This window comes from Strigops habroptila, chromosome 20, assembly GCF_004027225.2.
Source record: "Strigops habroptila isolate Jane chromosome 20, bStrHab1.2.pri, whole genome shotgun sequence".
Classification (NCBI taxonomy): domain Eukaryota; kingdom Metazoa; phylum Chordata; class Aves; order Psittaciformes; family Psittacidae; genus Strigops; species Strigops habroptila.
In genome coordinates, this window is record NC_044296.2 from 1,563,913 (window position 1) to 1,584,384 (window position 20,472).

At 59.9% G+C, this 20,472-nt stretch overlaps 4 protein-coding genes across 18 annotated transcripts in view; 2 read left to right on the forward strand and 2 right to left on the reverse strand.

Moving 5' to 3' along the window:
- PTBP1 (polypyrimidine tract binding protein 1) overlaps positions 1 to 3,086 on the forward strand; it is a 28,719-nt gene extending 25,633 nt beyond the window's left edge. For all 10 annotated transcript variants that reach the window (XM_030509092.1, XM_030509093.1, XM_030509094.1 and 7 more), the window contains one exon: positions 21 to 3,086. In XM_030509092.1, the coding sequence (XP_030364952.1) occupies positions 21 to 153 (133 nt within the window). In that variant the 3' untranslated portion in view covers positions 154 to 3,086. The remainder of the gene's footprint in view (positions 1 to 20) is intronic.
- Positions 3,087 to 5,535: 2,449 nt separating this feature from the next.
- Positions 5,536 to 9,947, reverse strand: PLPPR3 (phospholipid phosphatase related 3). 6 transcript variants are annotated; one of them, XM_030509105.1, is made up of 8 exons: positions 9,726 to 9,947; positions 8,981 to 9,121; positions 8,691 to 8,876; positions 8,460 to 8,589; positions 8,140 to 8,335; positions 8,001 to 8,058; positions 7,627 to 7,800; positions 5,536 to 7,548 (listed from the first exon to the last, which is right to left on the reverse strand). In XM_030509105.1, exons 2-8 carry the CDS (start codon positions 9,053 to 9,055, stop codon positions 6,301 to 6,303), a joined length of 2,067 nt encoding a protein of 688 aa, XP_030364965.1. In that variant the 5' UTR covers positions 9,056 to 9,121; positions 9,726 to 9,947; the 3' UTR covers positions 5,536 to 6,300. The 6 variants fall into 6 exon arrangements, with proteins under 6 accessions (XP_030364965.1, XP_030364967.1, XP_030364966.1 ...); XM_030509107.1 differs by having other exon boundaries at positions 8,981 to 9,083; positions 9,726 to 9,857; XM_030509106.1 differs by having other exon boundaries at positions 8,981 to 9,078; positions 9,726 to 9,844.
- Positions 9,948 to 11,778: 1,831 nt separating this feature from the next.
- Positions 11,779 to 14,036, forward strand: CFD (complement factor D). The gene is made up of 5 exons (XM_030509108.1): positions 11,779 to 11,927; positions 12,079 to 12,232; positions 12,399 to 12,543; positions 12,856 to 13,113; positions 13,467 to 14,036. Exons 1-5 carry the CDS (start codon positions 11,867 to 11,869, stop codon positions 13,632 to 13,634), a joined length of 786 nt encoding a protein of 261 aa, XP_030364968.1. The 5' UTR covers positions 11,779 to 11,866; the 3' UTR covers positions 13,635 to 14,036.
- Positions 14,037 to 14,235: 199 nt separating this feature from the next.
- MED16 (mediator complex subunit 16) overlaps positions 14,236 to 20,472 on the reverse strand; it is a 16,648-nt gene continuing 10,411 nt past the window's right edge. The window contains exons 2-12 of the mRNA XM_030509753.1: positions 19,931 to 20,448; positions 19,360 to 19,465; positions 18,840 to 18,995; positions 18,278 to 18,489; positions 17,810 to 18,016; positions 17,185 to 17,395; positions 16,873 to 17,006; positions 16,593 to 16,785; positions 16,123 to 16,339; positions 15,640 to 15,723; positions 14,236 to 14,956 (exon numbers count right to left, since the gene is read on the reverse strand). Coding sequence (XP_030365613.1) covers positions 14,830 to 14,956; positions 15,640 to 15,723; positions 16,123 to 16,339; positions 16,593 to 16,785; positions 16,873 to 17,006; positions 17,185 to 17,395; positions 17,810 to 18,016; positions 18,278 to 18,489; positions 18,840 to 18,995; positions 19,360 to 19,465; positions 19,931 to 20,448 — 2,165 coding nt within the window. The 3' untranslated portion in view covers positions 14,236 to 14,829. The remainder of the gene's footprint in view (positions 14,957 to 15,639; positions 15,724 to 16,122; positions 16,340 to 16,592; positions 16,786 to 16,872; positions 17,007 to 17,184; positions 17,396 to 17,809; positions 18,017 to 18,277; positions 18,490 to 18,839; positions 18,996 to 19,359; positions 19,466 to 19,930; positions 20,449 to 20,472) is intronic.

Consider the following 20,472-nt stretch of genomic DNA (forward strand, 5'->3'; position numbering starts at 1 on the left):
TTAACCTTGTGTCTTGTCAGGAAGGACCGTAAGATGGCTCTGATCCAGATGGGCTCTGTGGAAGAGGCCATTCAGTCACTCATTGACCTCCATAACCATGACCTGGGTGAGAACCATCACCTGCGTGTGTCCTTCTCGAAGTCCACCATCTAAAGCTTTGGAAGGCGCGAGACAAAATGGACTTGACTTAAAACCTCTTGGGTTCAGCCTTAGGCCTTCAAAGGCTGAACACGAGGGTTTCAACTTCCATCATTCCATGAAAAAAAAAAAAAGAAAAAAAAAGCCACTTTAAAAATGCAGCTGAAGTGACCTTAAAAGACCAGAGATTTTTATTTTTTTAAAGAGAAATCGGTTTACCGGTTTTAAAAACAAACCAAGTGAAATCTTAATTCCTCTTGCGGTGATGGGTAACAATCCTGACTGTTCCAATAAAAATCACAAGTTCAAGTTTACACTTTGGAACCTGCTCTGGGAAGTTTCCCCCTTTCCCTTCCTGTTCCTTCTCTCCTCCCTCCCCCCCAAAACGCAGATCCTACCATGTCGATCAGGTTTCACATTGATGCCTTTTTCTATTTTCTTTACCCATCCATGCCTTGAAAGACCTAAAACCACTGTGTGAATTCACTTGAGCGCCTTTTGAGTCAGGAGTTTGCAAACCCGTGGTGTCCAGGAGCTCCCAACTCACCCAGCACAAAGCGAAGTTGCGTTGATCCTACCTTAACTGTGCATCTGCTGTCCTGTGCCTTAAACCTCTTCCTTCTTTGGGGAAAACATCTGAACTGCAGGGAGTGGATTTGGGAGAGTTGAGGGCAAATGAGTGAGCTCTGGCTTAACGGGATCAGCTCGTGGTGGTGGAGAGGTGAAGGTGGCAAAGTGGATAAAGAAAATACTGGGCTTTGACTCTTCAGGCAGTTGTGAAATGTCTCAATGTGCACAGTATCATGTGTCTCGTGCCACTTCCCACTCTGCTCGTGGTTTATCACCATCTGCAGACCACCGAGTGGGAGCTCTTGGAGTTCCTTTGCCCATCACATTGGGACTGAGCAGAAGGGGCCAGGGTGGGGAAATGTTCCCAAACCCAACTGACATTCCATTGCCGATAGCGCCGGAGGCTCCGCCTGTGTGGGAGCCTCCATCAAGAGACAAAATTAACCACTGCTGGACACTTGTGAAGACGAATCATTCTGAGTCTGTCAAAAATTGTGTGTGTAAATATATATATCTAAATACTCGGCTAGGATTTGAAGAATTACAGGATATCCCACGTTTAGGAAGGTGCTCCCCTGAGTCACCTTCGTGCCCCTGAGTTGAGATTAACAAGACCAATGTAGCTCTGCCATCATTCTTATAGCATGTCTTCAGCATTTGAGCTTTTTTTTTTGGGGGGGGGGATGGGGGTTTAATTCTTGTATTATACTTTTGGATGCTGTTGCTGTCATCTGTGCCTATAGCAATATTTCCAGTTGACCAAATATTCTAATCTCTTTATATGCAAAAGAAATAGTTTTAAGTACCTTTTTATAGAATGGTAAGATGGTATAAACGTACTCTAAATTTACTCCTTTGTGCTATTACCCTGTATTACTGTACTTTTTTCTTTCTCTCTTTGGTTTTTTGGTTTTTTTTTTTTGTTGGTAAGTGAATCCGTAGGGCAGGAATTTTTAGTTTCAGGCTGAGGTCATGACTGAGGATGAGGAATGTTACCGAGATCAGTGAAACACCTGAAGCAAAAAGCAGACTTCTAAAGCAAAGCGGTGGAGGTGAGAGGCACAAAGAGCTTGTGCATGAAAGGAAAAGGACCCAGGTGAAAGTTTTACCTTTTTAACCTCTAAGCCCAGATCTAAGTTATAGGAAGGGAATTTATTAAAAGTAGATTGCAGCAGATTGGTTTCTTTATTTTTTTTTTTCCCCAATAAAAACCATGTATTGTTTGGTTTTCCTGGCTTATGACTCTTTCCCGGGCCATTCTGCCTTCTCTTTCGTGTGATCCGATGTTGCCTTACATTTCCCTCTAACCTGCAACCTGTTCGGATGCAAAATAACCAGAATCTTGTACTTTTTTTCAGGGTTTTTTCTGCAAATTGTGGACCAAAGTTTGTTTTTTAATTGTCTTAGTGTGTTGCAAGTTAGGATTTCCTGGCTTAGTGTGGGAGCTCTTGACTTGCCTGGCACTGAGTGTTTGGAAAAGTCTTAACTTTCCGTAGTTCCTCCCTGAGCTCTTGAGGATGTGAATTGTACTGGAGAAGCGCGTGAGGTCTGAGTGAGGGTTCAGCTTGAGCTGCTGGCATGGGGGTCCTGATCCTCCTCTGGCTGCGGCGTGGAAAACCAGCTTTCCTGGAAGCATTGCCCCAATTGAGCCGGTGCCACTGGGTTTGGTAACCCCTAAACCTGGGCAAAGCCTCTTGCCGAAGCTCCGCACCTCCTTGCCAGCACCTCAACGTTCAGGAGGGCAAACCCAGGCGTCTGGTGGTGGTTGTCACTCCTCTCCCTCCCCAGGTGACAAACCCATTCCCCTGCAGCCGTGGGGCTGTGGTTGGATTCGAAATGTGTTTGAGAAGCCTCCCCCAGGACACTGGGAAGAGGCTGCTTGGAACGAGACCTGCTCCGGGGGGGCCTTGACCGCTGCTTCGGTCACCCCACGGGCTGGAACCAAGCGCAGACAAATGGAGGTGACCCGCGACCAGGCGCCGGTGGGTCTTTCCTTTGGATCCCTGTGTTTGCATGTAAAGAATGTGAGTAACAAAAGGGTGTACATATTTATAATTTTTTTATACCTGTTGTAAGACATGAGGGGGCAGCAAAACCCGGTTTTTTTATGGTGAAACAGATGTATTGTATATTTTGATAACAGCGATTCCAGGTTCAGTATTGTGGAAGGTGGGGTGGGGAGGGGAAGCGTACACACCATCAGAATTCCATTGCCTCTTTCAAAGAATGTTTGTAATGCAAAAAGAAATGAAATTAAAACTATTTTATAACAACCTTTGTACCTTTCTGTAGCTCCATTATTTACTGTTCAGATTGTAGAAAGCAGTTATTGGCCAGTCTGTACTTGTGCTTTCAATAAATTTCTTCTGTATTCTTTGCTTCTGATTTCCCTCTCTCTTTATTGTGCCTGTTTTGCTTCTGATTTTCCCTCCTCATGTAATTTCAGCTTGTTTTATGTTTATGGGATCCTCCTCATGAGTATCCATGCGGAGCGAGTAGCGGTGATGCCCGGAAGGGCACTGGGATGCGTGTCCCATCCTGACCAGCCGCTGAGCGGAGTTGGGAGCTGGGACCTGGCACTCTGCCTTTTTTTTTTACTTCACATTCCTAAACTTTCCCTATGTTCTAGCTAATACCCATGGAATAACCCATTTCCCAGTCAAAATACTCTCTAGTTTAGTGCTTTAGCTGTGTCAGAGCTTCCCGGCTGGCTGGAGGTCCTGCTGCTTCCCAGCCACCATGGGCAACGTTCCCTGTTGCCTCCTGCAGGATACGTCAGTTCTTGTGCCAGTTGGTTCCCCAGGGAGCAGATTTGGGTTGGTTCCTGTGTGCTCAGCTCTGTTAAAGCTCCTTCCCAATAGTCAACATTCCCTGATGTCTCTGGGGGTGTGCTCGTGTGTCATGGAGCAGCCTGGAGGGGGGGGGAGCAGGCTTTAGTTTGAAGGGAAGTGGTGGGAGCAGGAGGATGCCCAGGAGGAGGGGGAAAGGTGGATGGATGAAGCCCTCAGTGGGGAAGGAGCTGGTGCTTCCATGGCTCTGCTGTTCTCTGTCCTTGGCCACGTTCCCTTTGTGCACAGCACATCGTGGAGCAGCCTCCAGGGCTCCCAGGCCTGTCCCTGTGGGAACCTCTGGCTGCTGACAGGAATCCCTGTTGTTCCTCGGGAGCGTAACAGGATTTGTGATGGCTGCTGGGGTGGAAGCACGGCCCAGCGGGACCCAGCCCTTCCCATGGGAATGAGCTGCTCCTGCACACTGGAACCCATCCTGCTGCTCCGGCTGCGGCTTCTCCATGAGGTTGGTGGTTGTTAACGCCGGGATGGTCGTTACAACCTCAACAGTGGTTGAACCCTAAAGCGGCACCAGCATCCACAGCTCCTGCTCCCGGCCTGGAGCTCCAGCCGCTCCCTGGGGATGCAGGAGCGATGCCTTTGCTTCCCCTCGCTCCATGCCCATCCCTGTCCCTCTCACACAAGTAAGGAATGGCTCATTAGCTCCCTGGTGCAGGAATTGCGGCCTCCCAGCGCTGGCTGCAGGCAAATATTGATCGCGATGGGCTGCGTCGCCATGGAAACACGGCAGCTGCCGGCGAGGATGGATCCTGCCTGTGGATCCACAGGAACCCCCCGTGCGTCCTGGCATGGCCCCGCTGGGGTCAGTGTGGCACCAGGACGGGATGGGATGTTCTCTGCCCCTGTTCCTGTGGGATGGGGCAGGGGTTGGGGGCTGTGCGAACCCCCCCCCCAGCCCAGGGCCAGCGCTGACCTTGGGTGTGCGACCAGGACACTGTGTGACAGCGGAGGGGACTCCTCTAGAGCGTGTTCAATGGGAGACCCGGATGGTTCCCAGGATGGCGGCGGGAGGAGGATGGGGATGGAGGAGGATGCGGATGCTCCTGCTCCCCCAATAGGGCCCCAAGCATCGCTGCCGGGGGTGCTGCTGCCCTGGGGGGGGGGTTGTTCAGGGCTGCGGGAGCGGTGCGGGGCTGGCAGTTGCCATGGAAACCGCTGGGTCAGAGGCAGCGGGAAGCGGCGGGTGGCGCCATCGCTCACCGCAATGAGCCGTGAGAGCGGCGCCGGGGGCTGCTGGGACCCCCCTTCCCTCCCTCCCTTCCTCCTTCCCTCGAACCCGGCCTCGGCCACAGGCTCCGCTTCACCCTCCGGGGTCACCCGCGGCCCTTGTGCTGCTGCCGAATGGTGCCGACCCCCCCCCCCCCCGCATCCCACCGAGCCATTCACTGGGCAGGCGCAGCCCCCGCTGCCCCCCACCGCAGCCGCTGATCCTCCCGCTAATCCCGGGGTGGCTTTTCCAGCACCGAGTCGGGGTTATGCTGGATAATCCATATGTTTGCAAGGCGGAGGCTTTGGGATATCCACTGTTAATCCAATTGGCAGTGGCAGTTTGGTGCCATGGGCCCATTGCCGGGTGTCGGGGGGGACACGGGCGGCCCATGCGGGGCCCGGCGCGGTGCCGGATCCCGCGTTGTCACAGCAACGCGGTGGGAAACTGCAGCGGCAGCAACACGAGGGGGGTCTGGACTGACGTGGTAGCGCCCCCCCCCCAGCTCCCCGGGGTGCGATGGGGACCCGCAGCCCCTTCCTTGCCTCGGGTGGTCACATCACGCTGTGTTTGCCTCATGGTCAATGGGTTGAGGAGCCTGGGGAGGGGCTTTAACCTGGCCCATGGAGGGGGGGAGAAGGATCCTGAGCCCATTTCGGGCATGGAGGAGCCCCAGGCGGCCGCTTCTCCTTGGGAACCGGGGGCTCACACGGTGTGTTAGCAGCATCCTCCCCCCCAACAGCCCCCCCATGGCGAAGGAGCCCAGCGGGGGAACATCCACGTGTTTATTTGCTTTTCAAACCACAGCAGTTCCAGCCATTGCCCAACAGACGCGTTCACAGCCCCGGAACCCCCCCGGCCCCCCAAAAAACCTCGGTCCCCAGCCCAGGGCTGCTGCTGCTCCTGGGGCCAGAGCTCAGCCCCGGCTCCCCCCGCGCCCGCCCCATGGCCCACCCTCACCATCAGCCCATGCACTATTTACAGCCTCCATGTGCCCAGAGCCCCAGCCCTGGGCACCCCCTGTCCCCCCTCGTCCTCCCCAACACTGCCCAGTGGCGCCGGATGTGGGGCTGCAGGACCCCAGCATCCACAAACCCCGCGCGAGCCAGGGCCCGTTGCCCCACGGCAGCCCCAAACCCCAGGACCCCTCGATCCAGCCCCCCCCAAAGCCCTTCAGCACCATTTGCTCCCTCCCATCCCCCCCCAGAAATACACTTTCAGAGCTGGAATAAATTACGAACCCCTCCGAAACGTCAGCACCATGTTAGAGAGAAAAAGAAAGTCCAAAGTGCTCAGAGCTGTCCAAGCCTGGGGGGGGCAGAGCCCCCTGAGCCTCCCCAGCGCCCGGGTGGGAGCAGGATCCCACACTGGGGGGGGTCTCACGCACATCCCGGCTGGCTCAGGGCCTGGTGTGACCATGCTCGGCCGCATCCTTGTGCTGCTCCATCACCCCAAGGCCACAGAGCTCCCTTCTTGATGCCCCCCCCCCCCTCCAGCAGGGAGCTGGGGGAGCCCTGGGGAAGGCAATGGGGGGGCTCAGTCCTTAAACCTGCGGCCGGCTTGCATTTTCTTGTAGTAGTGGTCCACCTCGCTGTCCCCCTGCGCATCCCGCTCCGCCGGCTTCCTCCGCAGCGTGGACTCGCGGCTGGCTGTGCCCGGCAGCCCCTCGGCCGCCGTGTCCCCCCGCTCGCCCCCGGCGATGGCGGCCAGGCTGCCATAGCGCGGCTCGTCCTGCTCCATGTCGCTGATGGAGGAGCCCGGCGAGATGCCGGCGCTCTTGGCCGGGTGGAAGCCGCGGAACTCCTTCCCCATCTCGCCCAGCTCATAGGCATCCGGCCCCTCCGGCCCCTTCGGCCCTGACTTCCACTCCCAGGGCCCGTTGCCGGCGGAGAGGTGGACAACAGGGTGATGGGGGGCATGGGCGTCGATGGTGATGATGCTGGAGCTGTCCCGCTCCGAGGGCGAGCGGTACTGCGAGGAGTCGGAGCTGGTGGAGGACGACGACGTCTCCGAGTGCTTGGGGGTGACGGAGACCATGCTCTGCTGCTTGGACATGGCGATGACCTGCATGAGGCGCGGCGGGTTGGCCACGCGCTGCGCACCCCCTTTCTCGGCCACCATCACCCACTTGGCCCGTGCAGCCGCGCCGCTGCCGGCCGGGACACCAGCACCCGCCTGGGTCTCCTCGGGGATGTGCACGAGCTGCGAGGTGCCCGCGCGGGGCTGGATGAGGACACGGGGCCCCACGGCCGCCCGCTCGGCCGCGCGCGCCTGCACCGTGGGGTACAGCGACGGGGGCACATCCTCGCCAGCGTCCCCTGCACCCCGGCCCTGCGCCGCCTCCTCCGCCAGCGTCATGCTCCGGCCCTCCAGCGACTTCTGCTTCCACTCGGTGATGAGCTGCTTGGAGCGGGAGGCGTCCACGGGGACGTGGATGGTCATGTGGCGCCGCGCGGGGTCATCCATGGACGGGGTGTTGACGCGGGGCAGGGTGTTGCTGAAGGTCACCATGTTCTCCTTGCCCATGGGGCTGCGGGGGGCCAGCAGGTCCACGTCCACACTGGCCCGCTTCAGGCTACCCAGGGAGTTCTTCTCCCGCGGCACCGGCCGAGCCGCCTCCTCCAGCCGCGTCTGCGGGTTCAGCTCGTCGGTGCTCACCGACTTGTTCTGGTGGTACACGGAGTCGTGGCCCCGCTGCGTCAGCGCCCGCAGCGCATCCTTGGCCGGCGCCGGCACCGGGACCCTCTCGGTCGGGGCGCGGAAGTTGCCGACAGCGTGGTATGCCTGCGGGAGCGGGAACGCGGCGTCAGCACAGCCCCGGGGCCACGGCCGCGCCGAGCATCCTGCCCGTGCAGCACCCACCAGGTAGGCAGCGATGCCGGAGCCGATGAGGAAGCCCACGTAGACGTCAGCGGGGTGGCTGCGGTACTGGGTGATCTGAGTCAGGCCACAGATGCCGGCGGCGATGGCGAAGGCAAAGACCAGGATGGGCTTGAGGAGTTTGGTGCTGTCCGAGATGATGGAATTGAAATACATCTGGATAACGGCAGGAAGAGGCCGTTATTTGCGGCTCACGGCACCGGCACCTGCTGCAGCATCCCCGCTCCCTGGCCATGCACAGGGCTCTTGGGTGCACATGGAACTGCAAGTGCCACCCAACCCAATGCAGACACACATGTGCCAACAGGAGAAGGCCAACACGGAGCCCACGCTGTGCCCGAGAGCCGGGAACTCACCGATACGTAGACAGCAGCGAACGCCGAGAGCGTTGCGTGCTGGGATGGGAAGGTTTTCCTGCAGGAAGACGGAGCCGTGGTTGGGATGGGGCAGGAGCGTTGGCACCGTGGCACGTGTGGACCCCCCCCCGGCACGTACCTGGCAGAGAGGATGGCGTGTTTGTCCGTGCCCGAGCAGATGTCCTGGGTGATGTAGGGGTTGGCATCGCAGGGGGTGCCCAGCAGCGTGTAGTTGGGCTTGCAGACGGTGAGGAAGAAGGGAGCGTGGTAGCCGGTGGCCAGTTGGATGACATCCGTCACCAGCGCTGTGGCACAGAGCCCGAACACGTGGACGCCTGGGGACAGGGTGGCACATCACAGCGGGTCACCCCCTGTCCCACGTGGGGTGGTCAGGGCTCACCCAGCCCCGGGCACCCACCGTGCGGTGTCGGCTCCTGCCCGGGCTGCGGCACAACGTACCCACAAACCTTACGGTGCGGCGCAGGAAGGAGTTGAAGTTGCAGCCGCCGGCGTTAATGCTGCCCTCGGCACCGGCGCGGCCCTTCAGCCTGGACTGCAGGCAGTACACGATGCCCTCCCCAACCATGATCTGCGGAGGAACCAGTGGCTCAGGCCGTGCTGCCCCATGGGGAGCTGGGGGTCTCCCCACACCAGGACCCCAGGCTCCATCCTCACCCCCCCGGGACGCACCGAGGCGGCCGGCGCGGCGAATGCCAGGCTGAGCAGCATGAGCAGCGGGATGAGCTCCTCGTTGGTCTCCACATAGGGCATGGAGAGCGTGCGGTCGTAGCACTGGAAGCCCACCTTGGCCGGCTTGAAGAGGTCCGTCAGCTCCAGGAAATAGAGCGTCACGATGGAAGAGGCCACGATGGGCAGCTGGGGCGGGGGGCAGAGTGTTGGGAACACCGCACTGCCATGGCACAGTCCCCCGCCACAGGACCATGGCGTGGGGAAGGAGCCCCCAGCCCATCGCCACCCACCTCTACGAAGTAGAAGCAGGGCAGGAGCGTCATGCTGTCCTTGGGAGCCCTGGCCTTCTCCTTGGCGGGGATCATGGTCCTGGGGCAGGCGCCGGGGTCTGCTCTGCCGCGGGGCCGCAGTGTCACCCCCAGTTCTCAGCCCTATGGGGGGGTCCCGGCTCATCCTGCTGCCCCCCGGTCACCGCTCACCAGGGAGGAGCTGCCGGTACCGGGGGGGCTGCGCCGGGCCGGGGTGCCCCCGGTCGCCCCACCGGGGGTCCCCCCCCAGCACCCCGGGGGGGTCCGGCCGAGCCAGGGGCTGTGACAACAGGTGGAGTGGAGGCTCTGCTGTCGCGACAGGCAGCCACGATCGCGACAGGCAGTGAGGCTGCTGCGGAGGGCGTGGGGAAGGGGCTGTGCTGCCCACAGAGCCAGGATGGGGGTCCCCGGGCACCCCCCGGCCTCCCGAAACTGCCCCCGACTGCAAAAGGGGTGGGGGGGAGATAACGGGGATGGAGCAACGGGGGGCAATAGCGGGGCGGAGCAATAATGGGGGCAATAACGGGGGGTATTAACGGGAGGTCATTAACTGGGATGTTAACAGGGAGGGTATTAGCGCGGGGGTGTTAACGGGGGGGTATTAACGGCAGGGCCGGGGGGGGGTGTCTCTCCCGACCGTGCCGCAGCCGCGGGCGGGGGTCTGGGAGCGGCCCTTTGTGCCCTGTAGCCACCGCCCCCCCCCCCCCCACCGGCGCCCTCCACTCACCTGAGCTGCCGGGGGGGCCGGGCGCGGCGGGGGGCGGCGGCCGCGGGGCTCCGGGGCCAGGATGCTCCTGCCTCGGCGGAGCGCGGGGAGCGGCGGCTTCCTCCGCCTCCTCCTCCTCCTCCCCCTGCCCGCCGCCCCCCGCCCCGCCCCGCCGCTCCAGGCCCCTCCCGGGGCGCCCGGGGGTCGCGGGTGGGGGTCTGGGGGTGTCTGGGAAGAGACAAAGGAAGGGGCGGGCGGGGCCGGGGGCAGCGAGCGGGACCGACCCCCCCCCCTCCGCGCCGCTCTGTCCCCCTGCGCTGCCCCCCCCCGGCTCTGCAGCCGGCACCGGGGGGTTCCCAGGCCCCCACCGGGGCTCCCGCCTCCCCTCCGTGTGCTGCGGGGATTCGGGGTCGCACCCTGCGGAGCCCCCCCCCACTAAGCTCCCCCATCCCCGGGCTGAGATGACCCGGGGGTACCCCCCGAAATTCCCCCTGCATCGAGCTCTGCCAGCCCCTGGCACACAGCAGGGCTCTGCCGGCCGGGGGCACGCCGGGACCCCGGGGGCAAACCCTGTCCCTGTACCCGGTGAGACCCCTGAGGCAGAGGGGCCGGTGCCGAGGCCAATCTCAGCCCCGAGTCCCCCCGAAGTCGGAGCTGGGGACGCAGGTGCAGCTCCCCAGGGACCTCTCAGAGAAGGACGAAGCGCCCCAGCCCCGTCCCCCCCATCCCAAACTTGCGGTGTATCCCGGCCCTGCACCCTGCGCCCCGCCAAACCCCCCAGCTCACGGCCCCATCTGGGCTCTGTGCAGCCCCACACCGTGGCACCGGCCGCCACACGATGCCCTTGTTCCATTTTCGGCCCTAAGTGATCAGAAATCTCCCGTATTTAACGTCTAAATCCCGGATCCCTGGAAGCCGCGATTAAGCCGTTCTCCCTGCGGAAAATCCCCGGTTTGAGCCGGACTCGGCCACCTCGACGCTCCCGCCGCATGGACGGCCCCGTCCCGCCATGTGCTGCCCCGCACCGGGAGAGCGGGAGGCCAAAGCCACCGGTGTACGGGGGGTGGCTGGTGCCGGGGTGTCGGTGTCTGGACAAAGGGGATTCTGAGCGGTAAAGGCTCATGGTGCGTGAGGAGGAGGAGGAAGAGGAGGATGGCGGGGGGGGGGTGTCTCCATCCCCTTGCCCGCTTTCCCCGGGAACACCACTCGATCCCGGCTGCGCTGGTGGGAGCACTGTAAAGCCCATGGGCAGGGATGTGGCTGGATGGGCGGTGGGGACCGTCCCGGTGAGGGGCGAAGGCAGCGAAACCCCTGCCCCGGCCACGGCCCCTGCCCGCGGGGCTCTGGGTCTGGCCGCGGAGGAGACCCGAGGCGCGGTGATGGGCTCCGAGGACGAGCGCGGGCGGCGGCGACGGGCGGGGACGGAGCTCGGGGACGCGGAGGGACAGGGCGGGAGCCGAGGCGGTGGCTCCGCTTAGTGGCACCAGGGAGAAAGGCAAGACGGGACTTGGGCTACCACCGCCATCACCGCCAGCGCTGCCACTGCCACCAGTGCCACCACCAGTGCCACCAGTGCCCCCACCACCCCCCAGTCCCCGCAGCAGCTCTCATCGGGGTAGGGTCTCCTCTGGGGACCCCCACCAGGTCCTGGTGGTCCCGACCCTGCTGTCCTCATCCTCGCCAGCCCCAAGGGCAAACCCACCCATGGGGGATGCTCAGCTCCGGGCCACGGCCCTGGGCACCCACCGAGCACCCAACACCGAGCACCCAGCGCCAGCCGGGTGGGGGTCCCTGCTCTGGGGGGTCCCTGCTCTGGGGGTGCATGTGCCAGAACCTTCCTGTGCCAAGAGCCAGGTTTGGGCTCCAACAGCGGCACAGAGTTCCCCTGCAGCGGGTGCCAGGGCCGGAGCTGGGCCGGGCTGTTTCCTCCCTCCCCGCGCTGTTTGTGCCGGGAACTCTTGACCCTTTTCATAAGCTGAACGTTTAACAGCACTCGGCCCACGCTGCGGAAACCCCCCCCGCGCTGCCCTTCCTGCCCCCCCGCCGCCCCAAACCTCAACATAAAACCCAGCCCCAGCCCCGGCAAAGCTGAGCTGCGTCCGCCCCACAGCACCCAGCACCCCACAGCCGGGGCAGAGGCACCACCGGGCCCCACAGCAGCCATGGGGCTGAGTCCTGCGCCCGTCCTTGCCCTCACTCTGCTGCTGGGGGGCATGGTGAATGGTGAGTGCACCCCCCGTACGCCGGGGCTCCTGCTCAGCCCCTCAATTCCTGCCTCCGTCTGCAGCCAGGCACTGCCTGGACCATGGGGAGGGGTCTGGGGTGACCCTGCCCTGGTGATGCCAACCTAACCCAGCCTCTTCTGCCGCCACAGGGCAGCCGCGGGGACGGATCCTGGGGGGCTACGAGGCCAAGCCCCACCTGAAGCCGTACATGGCCTCGCTGCAGCTGGACGGGCAGCACATCTGCGGGGGCTTCCTCATCGCCAAGCAGTGGGTGCTGAGCGCTGCCCACTGCACCGAGGAGACGTGAGTGCCGGGGGGGGGGTACTGGGAGGGAGGGGTGCTCGAATTGGGGCTCCATGGCCCCGACCCCAGTGTCGGAGCACCAGGGCTGGGCAGGGGCTGCAGCACCCCACAGCACCCCATTCCCATGGCTGGGAATTCCCATTCCCACACGCTGCCTCCCTTCCAGGGACGGCAAAATGTTCCAGGTCCTCCTGGGCGCCCACTCGCTCACGGAGCCGGAGCCCCACAAGCGCCTGTACCGGGTGCGTGCCCAGATCCCCCACCCCGGCAGCAACATCCACAACAACAAGGACGACCTCCTCCTGCTGCAGGTGGGACCCTCCTCCAGACACCCTCTGCCCCTAGGAATCACGGTGGGACATGGAGCGGGATGGGAGGAAGCCCTCAAGGCCAGGCTGGGGCTGCTCGGTTCCCGTGTCCCTCCTTCCTCATCCCTGCATCCCCCACCAAAGACCTTTGGGCTGCATCCAAACGTCTTCCCTGCAGCAGCTCCGGTCTCTGGCTGCGTGCCGGGGGCTGCGGGTGGAAGTTGAAGCCCTGATCATGGCCTAGACTGGGGCCATCCCATTGTTGGGGCTGGGGTGTCCCCCCCCGACCCTGGTCCCCTGTTTGCTTTGGGGCAGCTGGAGGAGGAAGCGGAGCTGAACGCGCATGTGCAAGTGCTGCCGGTGCAGCGGGAGGACCGGGACGTGGCGCCCGACACCGTGTGCGAGGTGGCGGGTTGGGGCACCATCAACCACAGCGGCCGCCGGCCGGACAAGCTTTACCAGTTGGAGCGGCCGGTGCTGAGCCGCGACGTCTGCAACCACCGCACCCGCCACGACCACACCATCACCGAGAAGATGATGTGCACCGACTCCCGCAGGAAGGACACCTGCAAGGTAGCGCCTGTCCCTTACCCATGGGCTGGGGTGGGGATAACCTGTGTCCCCACGGTGATGGGGGCTCCTTGCCCTGTGCTGGTCACCGCAAAGCGGCTCTCGTGAGCCTGGAGGCAGCGATGAAGCCATGGGCACAACCCGCTGATGGATCTGCCCCACTGTGTCCCAGCAGCGCTGGGGGTCCGGGCTGTTGGACTGACCCCAGTCCCATGGCTGAGAGCACCCAGGGGCTGAAGCTCTGCACCCCCGGCCCCACAGCGCCTCGGGTCGGGGGGAGCCCCAGGGCCGGGGTGGGCGATGGGCTGGGGCAGGTCTGAGACCCTCGGCGGTGCTGACGAGCCCTGGCCCCGCAGGGAGACTCCGGCGGCCCCTTGGTCTGCAACGGGGTGGCCGAGGGGGTGGTCACGGCCGGGTCTCGCGTCTGCGGCAACTACAAGAAGCCGGCCATCTACACCCGCATCGCCCCCTATGCGGCCTGGATCGACGGCGTCATCGCGGCTGGGGATGGGGCTGCTCCCTGAGCCTGCACCGGCACCCGGCTCCACACGACGGCCACAGCACCCAACCGCACCCACAGCACCCAACAGCGTCCACAGCACCCAACCGCACCCGCAGCATCCACAGCACCCAACAGCATCACAGCACCCACAGCACCCACAGCACCCAACAGCACCCATGCTGCCACTCACCCACCAAGCACTGGGGGCTCCTACCACTGCCCTGACCCACTCGTGGGGCATCCCCTGGGCCTGGGGACCAGCATGAAACCAGGGGAAGGGGGTCCCCGGCCCCCCGCTTGCAAAGCACAAGCCCAGATGGGGCGTGTGGGGGCTCGGAGCCCCCCAGGCTGGCACAAGCCACTGGCTTTGCTGAATGTGCCCGTTAGCACTGACCTGCTGCAATAAAGTGATGATTCCTGCAGAGCTGCTCTGGGGGGTCCTGTGTCCACAATAACCTGACAGAGCTTGAAAACATGAATTCCCCTTCCAATTCCACAGCCTATGGCAGCTCCCTTCCCAAGGGACACACAGGGCTTTTTGTGGGAACCATCCTGGCTCTGCACTGTATGACCAAAGTCACTTGAAAACCCCAAATCACCCCGAAACCAACCCAAACGTTCAGTACAAAATTAAGGGACCTTTTATTTATAAAAGAGCTGCTGGTTTGGCAAGAGCCAAGCAGGGGTTTGCTCCAGGCAGCAGCACCCTGGTGCTTCCTGCGAGGGAGGGACGGCTCCGTTACAACACAGGTAGTGGAGTCTCCCCCAGGGGCAAGTCTTATTTGGGATGAAGGGATGGAGAAATGCAGGGAAATGGGGAGTAACCAGCAATGCTGCCCTTCCCGAGCAGCGCAGGAGGAAGAGGAGGTCTCAACGTTTGCTCCCCTTTCCTTGGGGACGCTGGGCACCTCCAGTACCGTGCTCTGCGCAGGCCAGGGCTTGCACCGGGACCTGCTGGGCCCAGACACCACACATTCATTCCCTTCTAGCTCTTCCTCGGGAAAGAAGAGGGAAGACGGGCTCCCTCCCCTCTTTTGTACAGCAGAGAGATCAATGTGAGCAGAAGCAGCAGCAGCACGGTGCTCCACTGCTCGGTACCGGCTCACGGGCAGCACCAGGATGATGCTCTCCGAGCATCCCTTGTCCCAAACACGGCCGAGGAAGGAGGCGCAGAGCAGCTCCTCTGCTCGGTGCTGTGTCCCCCTGGGCCCCACATGTCAGGAGTAGCTGATGGGCATCCTCCTCCACAGCCCCCCACACAAGCAGTTCTTGATCCAGCGCTGCTCCCACTGCTTCACCGCGGTCACTTTGTTGGGTGACTTCAGCATCGTGACACAGCCACACCTGGAGAGAAACAGGGAGCTGGGAGCGGGGCCCAGGGAAAGCAGCCAGCGCTGCTGGGAAGTCTATGGATCACGCAGGGAATGGGAGGAGGAAACTAATTTCTGCCATGTGCAGGTGACGTTTGCAAGCTCTGAAAACCAGCTGAAACCAAGCGAGCAATTATCTTAACTGAAGAGAGGTTATCTGGGAACAAGACCCGGCCCCCAGCTGCTATTTATACATGAAACAGCAGCCAGTCATCTTGTAAAGACGATCTGCTGCAGAGCCTTTCCATTAAACCCAGTAATTAAAGCTAATTCAATCACATGATGTGATGGATGTTTGCTCCCCGCACCATTATTTTTGACATCCAGGCTCTTTCGTGAGGGTGGATGAAGAGGACAGCACAAAGGGACTTAAAGTGCAAGCCTAGCTTGGAAGGCAACCCCGAAATGGCACCAGGGATGCTGGCTGTTTCCTTGCACCAGCTCCTCTCCAAGAACAGCAGCAGTTTGATTTAAAGGCTGGGGATCGTTCGTCACTCATCGAGACTCTATGGGCCAAATTCTGGTGAGATGGGATCAGGATGAGCTGTTACTGGGATAGCAGCGAGGGTGGTAAACAGAGACAGAGCTTCAGAGTGACAAAGAACAGTGGGAGCTGCTGCCGTGGCTGCAGCAGAGGGGTTACACCGTGTCACTCACCGGGTGCAGGACTTGCACTCCTCTGTTGGGTACGCTCCCAAGTGCAGCCGCCGCAGATGGTCGATTTTAGGCTGTCCGGGGGCCCTGGGTAGGAAAAAGAATGGGAATGTTTCTAGAACATCCCTTCCCAAAAGCTGTGACAGGACAGGCAGCTGTGTTTCAGCGGCCAACAGGCTTTGTCCACCTTGTCCATCAAGTGCCATGGGGTTCAAGGTTGTGCTGACAGGAATCTAACCACAAACCAGCACTTTCCCCCTCTGTTTCTATCTCTTTTCAATACTTTAAATTCCCAGCCTGCTGCAAGTTAAGAAATGAATTCAAGCAGAGAGGACAACCTGCTCTTGGGCCATAACAAGCAAGAGGACAAGCCAATAAACAGAGGTGTCCTAAACCCACCGACCCCTCAGAGCCATATAGATCCATCCCAAAGCCTCCCGCCACCCTCTTGTCACCACACCAGCCATTCGCCTCAGGTCTCTGTACCTGACAAAGGCATCAAACTGGGACGAGACAGTGTGACCAACGAGGCCGGGAGCTTTCCCAAACTGCAGCCGGACGAGCTGCTTGTTCTGCAGCTTGCTGATGATGCCGTCGTTGATGGGCAGCCAGTCGATGTTGGGGATGAGGAGCTGGCTGGGCAGCAGGCAGCATTCGTCTATCAGGGTATCGTCGGGCTCCGTGATGTGGTTTTCCTCACGACCTGCATGGAAAATAAAGCAAAGAGAGAAGAGAACCAGCATGATCTTGACATTTCTCATTTAGAGATCAAGAGAACTGCGTGCGGTTTCCTCCTCCATCCGCCAACACAGCCCGGAAAACAATGAGCCTGGCAGCTGTACTTGCCCTTTCTAAACACTCAGTAACTCACAAGTTACTCCCTGCAATTATTCCTTTCACACACAATCCACATCAGGGAAAGGTTCTTTTGTTCGGGAAAGCTGGTAAACACTTACAGCACAGCCAGAGCTTCGTTAGGAGCCTGAAGAGGAGGGACATGCTGTCCTGGGTGTCGGAGGTCGCTGTGTAGACGGGGAGGCAGCTCGGCTTCAGCAGTCCCCAGATGCGGATCACCACCATCAGCTCCCTGAACATGCCCAGGGATGCTCCATCCCGCAGGAAGCTGTGCCCTGGCCGCACAGGAGAGCCCTGCAGAGGGGAAACCAGCCAGGCTGGGGCTTAATGCTGCCCAAGCACTGCATGCAGCTACTCCTGCTGCCCTCGGTCTGTTCTCACCTGGTTAGGAAGGCTGGCCAGCAGGTAGAGCACAAAATCTCCCACCCACTGGATGAGCTGCTGCAGGGACTGCAGCGTGTTCATCTCCAGGACAAACTCCTCTGTCTTCAGGTTAATCATCACCTTGTCAATGTCTGAAACAGAAGCAAGACATCTGCTGGCTCAGGGGAAAAAGATGGACCCAAACCGCACTCCCTGTCCCTGCAGCGCCAAGAGAGGTCACCCTCCTCTTCTCCAAACCCAGGGAACCCATCCTGAACCTGAAAGAGGAATGATCCAACACAAACCACTCGGTGCCAGAGCAATCCCCACCTATATCTGTGATCTTGGAGCAGATTTCGGTGAGCCGGTCCCCGGGGCTCTTGTCCGGGGTGTTGAGGACGTGCGGGCGCAGCAGCGACTTCAAGGTGCAGCTGATGGCGATGAGGAAGAGCTTGGCGTGGTAGTCACACACCCGGGCGATGGTGCTGGAGGAGAGCTTGCAGAGAGAGGCCTTCATGGCCACAATGCGCGTGGAGAGGACCTGATTGACACAGAGACACCAGGGGAATACGGAAGGGAAGGCAGAATTCCAATCAGCTCCTTAAAGCTTTATTCACTACTCTCTGTTTCTGCCACGAGTGGCAGGAATAGTGAGCACTGTTCTGTGCATGTACAAACAGCGCTTCTGTTCCCAGATCTCTGCCAAAAATAGACTTCACCATCTCCCCTGAAGGTTCCAACAGGTAGAGACCCATTGATGTTAGGGAAAAGGAACAGGCTGAAGCAGAGGTTCTTCCCACCTCGAGTCCTGCTCGAGCAGAGCATTCAGGGACAGCACAGCCAGGCAGCTGGAGTGTGAGTCTTGTGAGCACGGGCAACTACTGCTCCCCCCTCTCAGCCCCAGAGCCCCCTCCTCGTGCCCACCCTCTGCAGTGAGCAGGGAGCTCCCACTGACCTGCTGCAGGGCCGCGTTCTGGCGCATGTACTCTTCATGCAGCTTCTCCACCAGGTTCTGGACCATGTTGGGCTGGACGTGGAGCAGGATGTCCCACCAGTCGTAGCCAGTCACCATGCAATACTCCAGCAGGAACAGCAAGTGACGGAGGGACATGTTCATGTCCAGCACGTGGCCCATGGAGGGGGAGATGCGAAGCATGCTCAGCTGAAGGGAGGAGGCAAAGGAAAACCGGCATCAAGAACTGGCTTGGAAATACTTTGTGAAGCTACAATGCAACACAAGGCCCACTGCAGCTCATTCCTGGCCCGAGGACAGAATTCCTTCAGTAGCGGGATACATCCCATCTTGTTTAACATGGATCACACAGCTGTAAGTAACATTCCCAGAGTTGTTCTGAGTGATCCATTGCGACTTAGAGGGAACCTGGGTGAGAACATCTCACTCCCCCATAACAGAGCACAATACCTTCCCATGACTGTCAATGCCAGCCAAGGCCAGGGATGTCCAGGAGAGCTGCATGGCTTTGAAGTGAACCAGGGGTCCAGCAGTTCGCTGCCTCTTGATCGCCTGCTCGTCCACGGGGCGCTGGGAGGAGGACCCGTAGAAGACAGCCATCATCTGCAAGGACAGGCGGTGCACAATGTGCACGCTGCCATCGTGAAAAGCCAAAGCCAAGCCTGCGGAGAGAAGACAACCAAGGCTGAGCAAGAGACTCCTCTGGGATAACCCAGACCTGACCCAGAGAAGGGGTCTCACACCACTGAAAGCCCATGTGGCAACAAGACAGCGCCCAAAAGGCTGCAGGCTCACAGCCCACTTTGTATCTTGAGGCTACATCAGTGTTCCACAGAGAAACACTTCTTTCCATGGAAATCAAACAGGGTGGTGAAGAAGATACCATGTCTTTGACAGTTTTCCTATCAGCATTCCGCATGGGTTTTTCCACATTCTTACTTCAGGAAATTAAGGAGGCAAAGTTTCAGGCAAAAGCTACTTATTTAGGAGGAAGAGAACAGAAGCCCCTTACCCAATCCAGGGAAGAATTTGGTGTCATTGGCCACCTTCAGGTCGGTGTTGGTCAGGGAGATTGGCAGCTTCGGCAGAGCCACGGCCGAGACGCGGTCCAAGTCATTGGTGGCAGAGAGGATCCGCCACTTGAGGATCATGGGCTGCTTGTCTCCAACTTTGAGAAGCAAGTAAGCAAGTGAGACACCTCTCCCTGAGGAGATCAGCACATCCCCTCCCATCGCTGCCCACGCTCCCCGGCTCAGAGGGGTTACACATTACACTGACTGTGTGTTCGTTCCACCAGAGCAGTGGGAGGACAGAACACAGAAAATGCCTTTGATTGACTTAAAGTAACAAATCCCTTCCTAGAAACCAACAAGATGTTTCCTAAGAGGCAAACAGATGGGCTGAGAACACCTGAAAAACAAACACGGCATTCTGGATGATCCCCTGGATGTGATAATGAAGCTGAGAACCTGCCTTCCATTTCCACTGAGACCACGCTCCCGTTCTTAAGAGTATCTGGTGCAGAAACTCACCCACAGGAGAGATTTGCTGGAAGATGTTGTTGACTGGCAAGCCCTCCTTCCGCAGAGACCAGCACTCCACGATGCTGCTGTTCTGGTTGGAAGCACAAAGCAACACCTGCGAAACAGAAACCCATCTTGCAACCACATGGGGAAAGATGCCCTCCTGTCCCATCTTCACACCCCTCCCTCTCCACTTTAGTTCAAGGTTCCTTTTCCCAAGCAGTTTATAATCCCTCTGGAGAGGGTCTCATCTTTAGGTCTCATCTTTAGGTCTCATCTTTGAACCACCCCACACGACAGAGCTCCCCTAACAACCAGGGCTGGATCTGGAAAGGAAACAAAGCAAAGCACAATCAGGCTAATGAGGGATGGGGATTTCGGGTCCATTTTATCTTGAACTGGAGGCTTTGGCTGTTCCATCCTCAGACCTTTCACGTGCAGCAAAGCTGAGCTAGCAGAACTTCCAGAAACAGCAACCAGAAACATAAAGGAAGCCATGGGGGAAAGCCAAAGGTGGAGCAAACAGCCATTTCCTTGCTCTCTGTTTAACTCCTACTTGCTCTAAGTGCAAGATGCTCACCTGCTCCGACATGTCCCGAGCAAGGAACTTGAGGTGAGTGATGGCCGGGTACTTGTCCTTGCGGGCAGGGTCCGTGGTGCAGCGCATGAAGAGGGAAGGCAGGATCTCGGTGTCTATTTTGCACTTCTCATTCACCACGCTCACACAGACCTTGTAGAACTGCACCGGGGAGGTGCTGCTGCCATCCGAGGTGGCCACCACGATGTTCCCCCCGCCGGTGAAGGCCACGTCTGCCAAGGCCACGCGGCAACGGAGCCGGCACAGGCTCTCTGTGGATGTCAGCACTTGCCCGTTGGGCTTGAGGAGGGACACGGTCACCAGCCCGCTGATGGTCACCGCGATCCAGCCCTCCATGGGCTTCCCACCAAACAGCGTCAGCGATGGGGAGAACTTGACCCTGGAGAACTTCTCACCAAAGTTGGATGCTCCAGACTGTGAGTAAAAGGCAAAGAACACAACATTTGCACCCAGTGTGGAGCTGAACCGAGTCGGACACGGGCAACAGCTCTGCGACAGGACTAAAGAGAAGGAAAAGCTCCTCT

Coding starts and splice junctions, on each gene's coding strand:
- CFD (XM_030509108.1), top strand. CDS start 11,867: ATGGGGCTGAGTCCTGCGCCCGTCCTTGCCCTCACTCTGCTGCTGGGG. Junction 11,928..12,078: donor GCTGGGGGGCATGGTGAATG/GTGAGTGCACCC, acceptor CTGCCGCCACAG/GGCAGCCGCGGGGACGGATC. Junction 13,114..13,466: donor GCAGGAAGGACACCTGCAAG/GTAGCGCCTGTC, acceptor CTGGCCCCGCAG/GGAGACTCCGGCGGCCCCTT.
- PLPPR3 (XM_030509104.1), bottom strand. CDS start 9,055: ATGATCCCCGCCAAGGAGAAGGCCAGGGCTCCCAAGGACAGCATGACG. Junction 8,590..8,675: donor CCTCGGTGCGTCCCGGGGGG/GTGAGGATGGAG, acceptor GTTCCTCCGCAG/ATCATGGTTGGGGAGGGCAT. Junction 7,549..7,626: donor CCGGCATCGCTGCCTACCTG/GTGGGTGCTGCA, acceptor CCGCTCCCGCAG/GCATACCACGCTGTCGGCAA.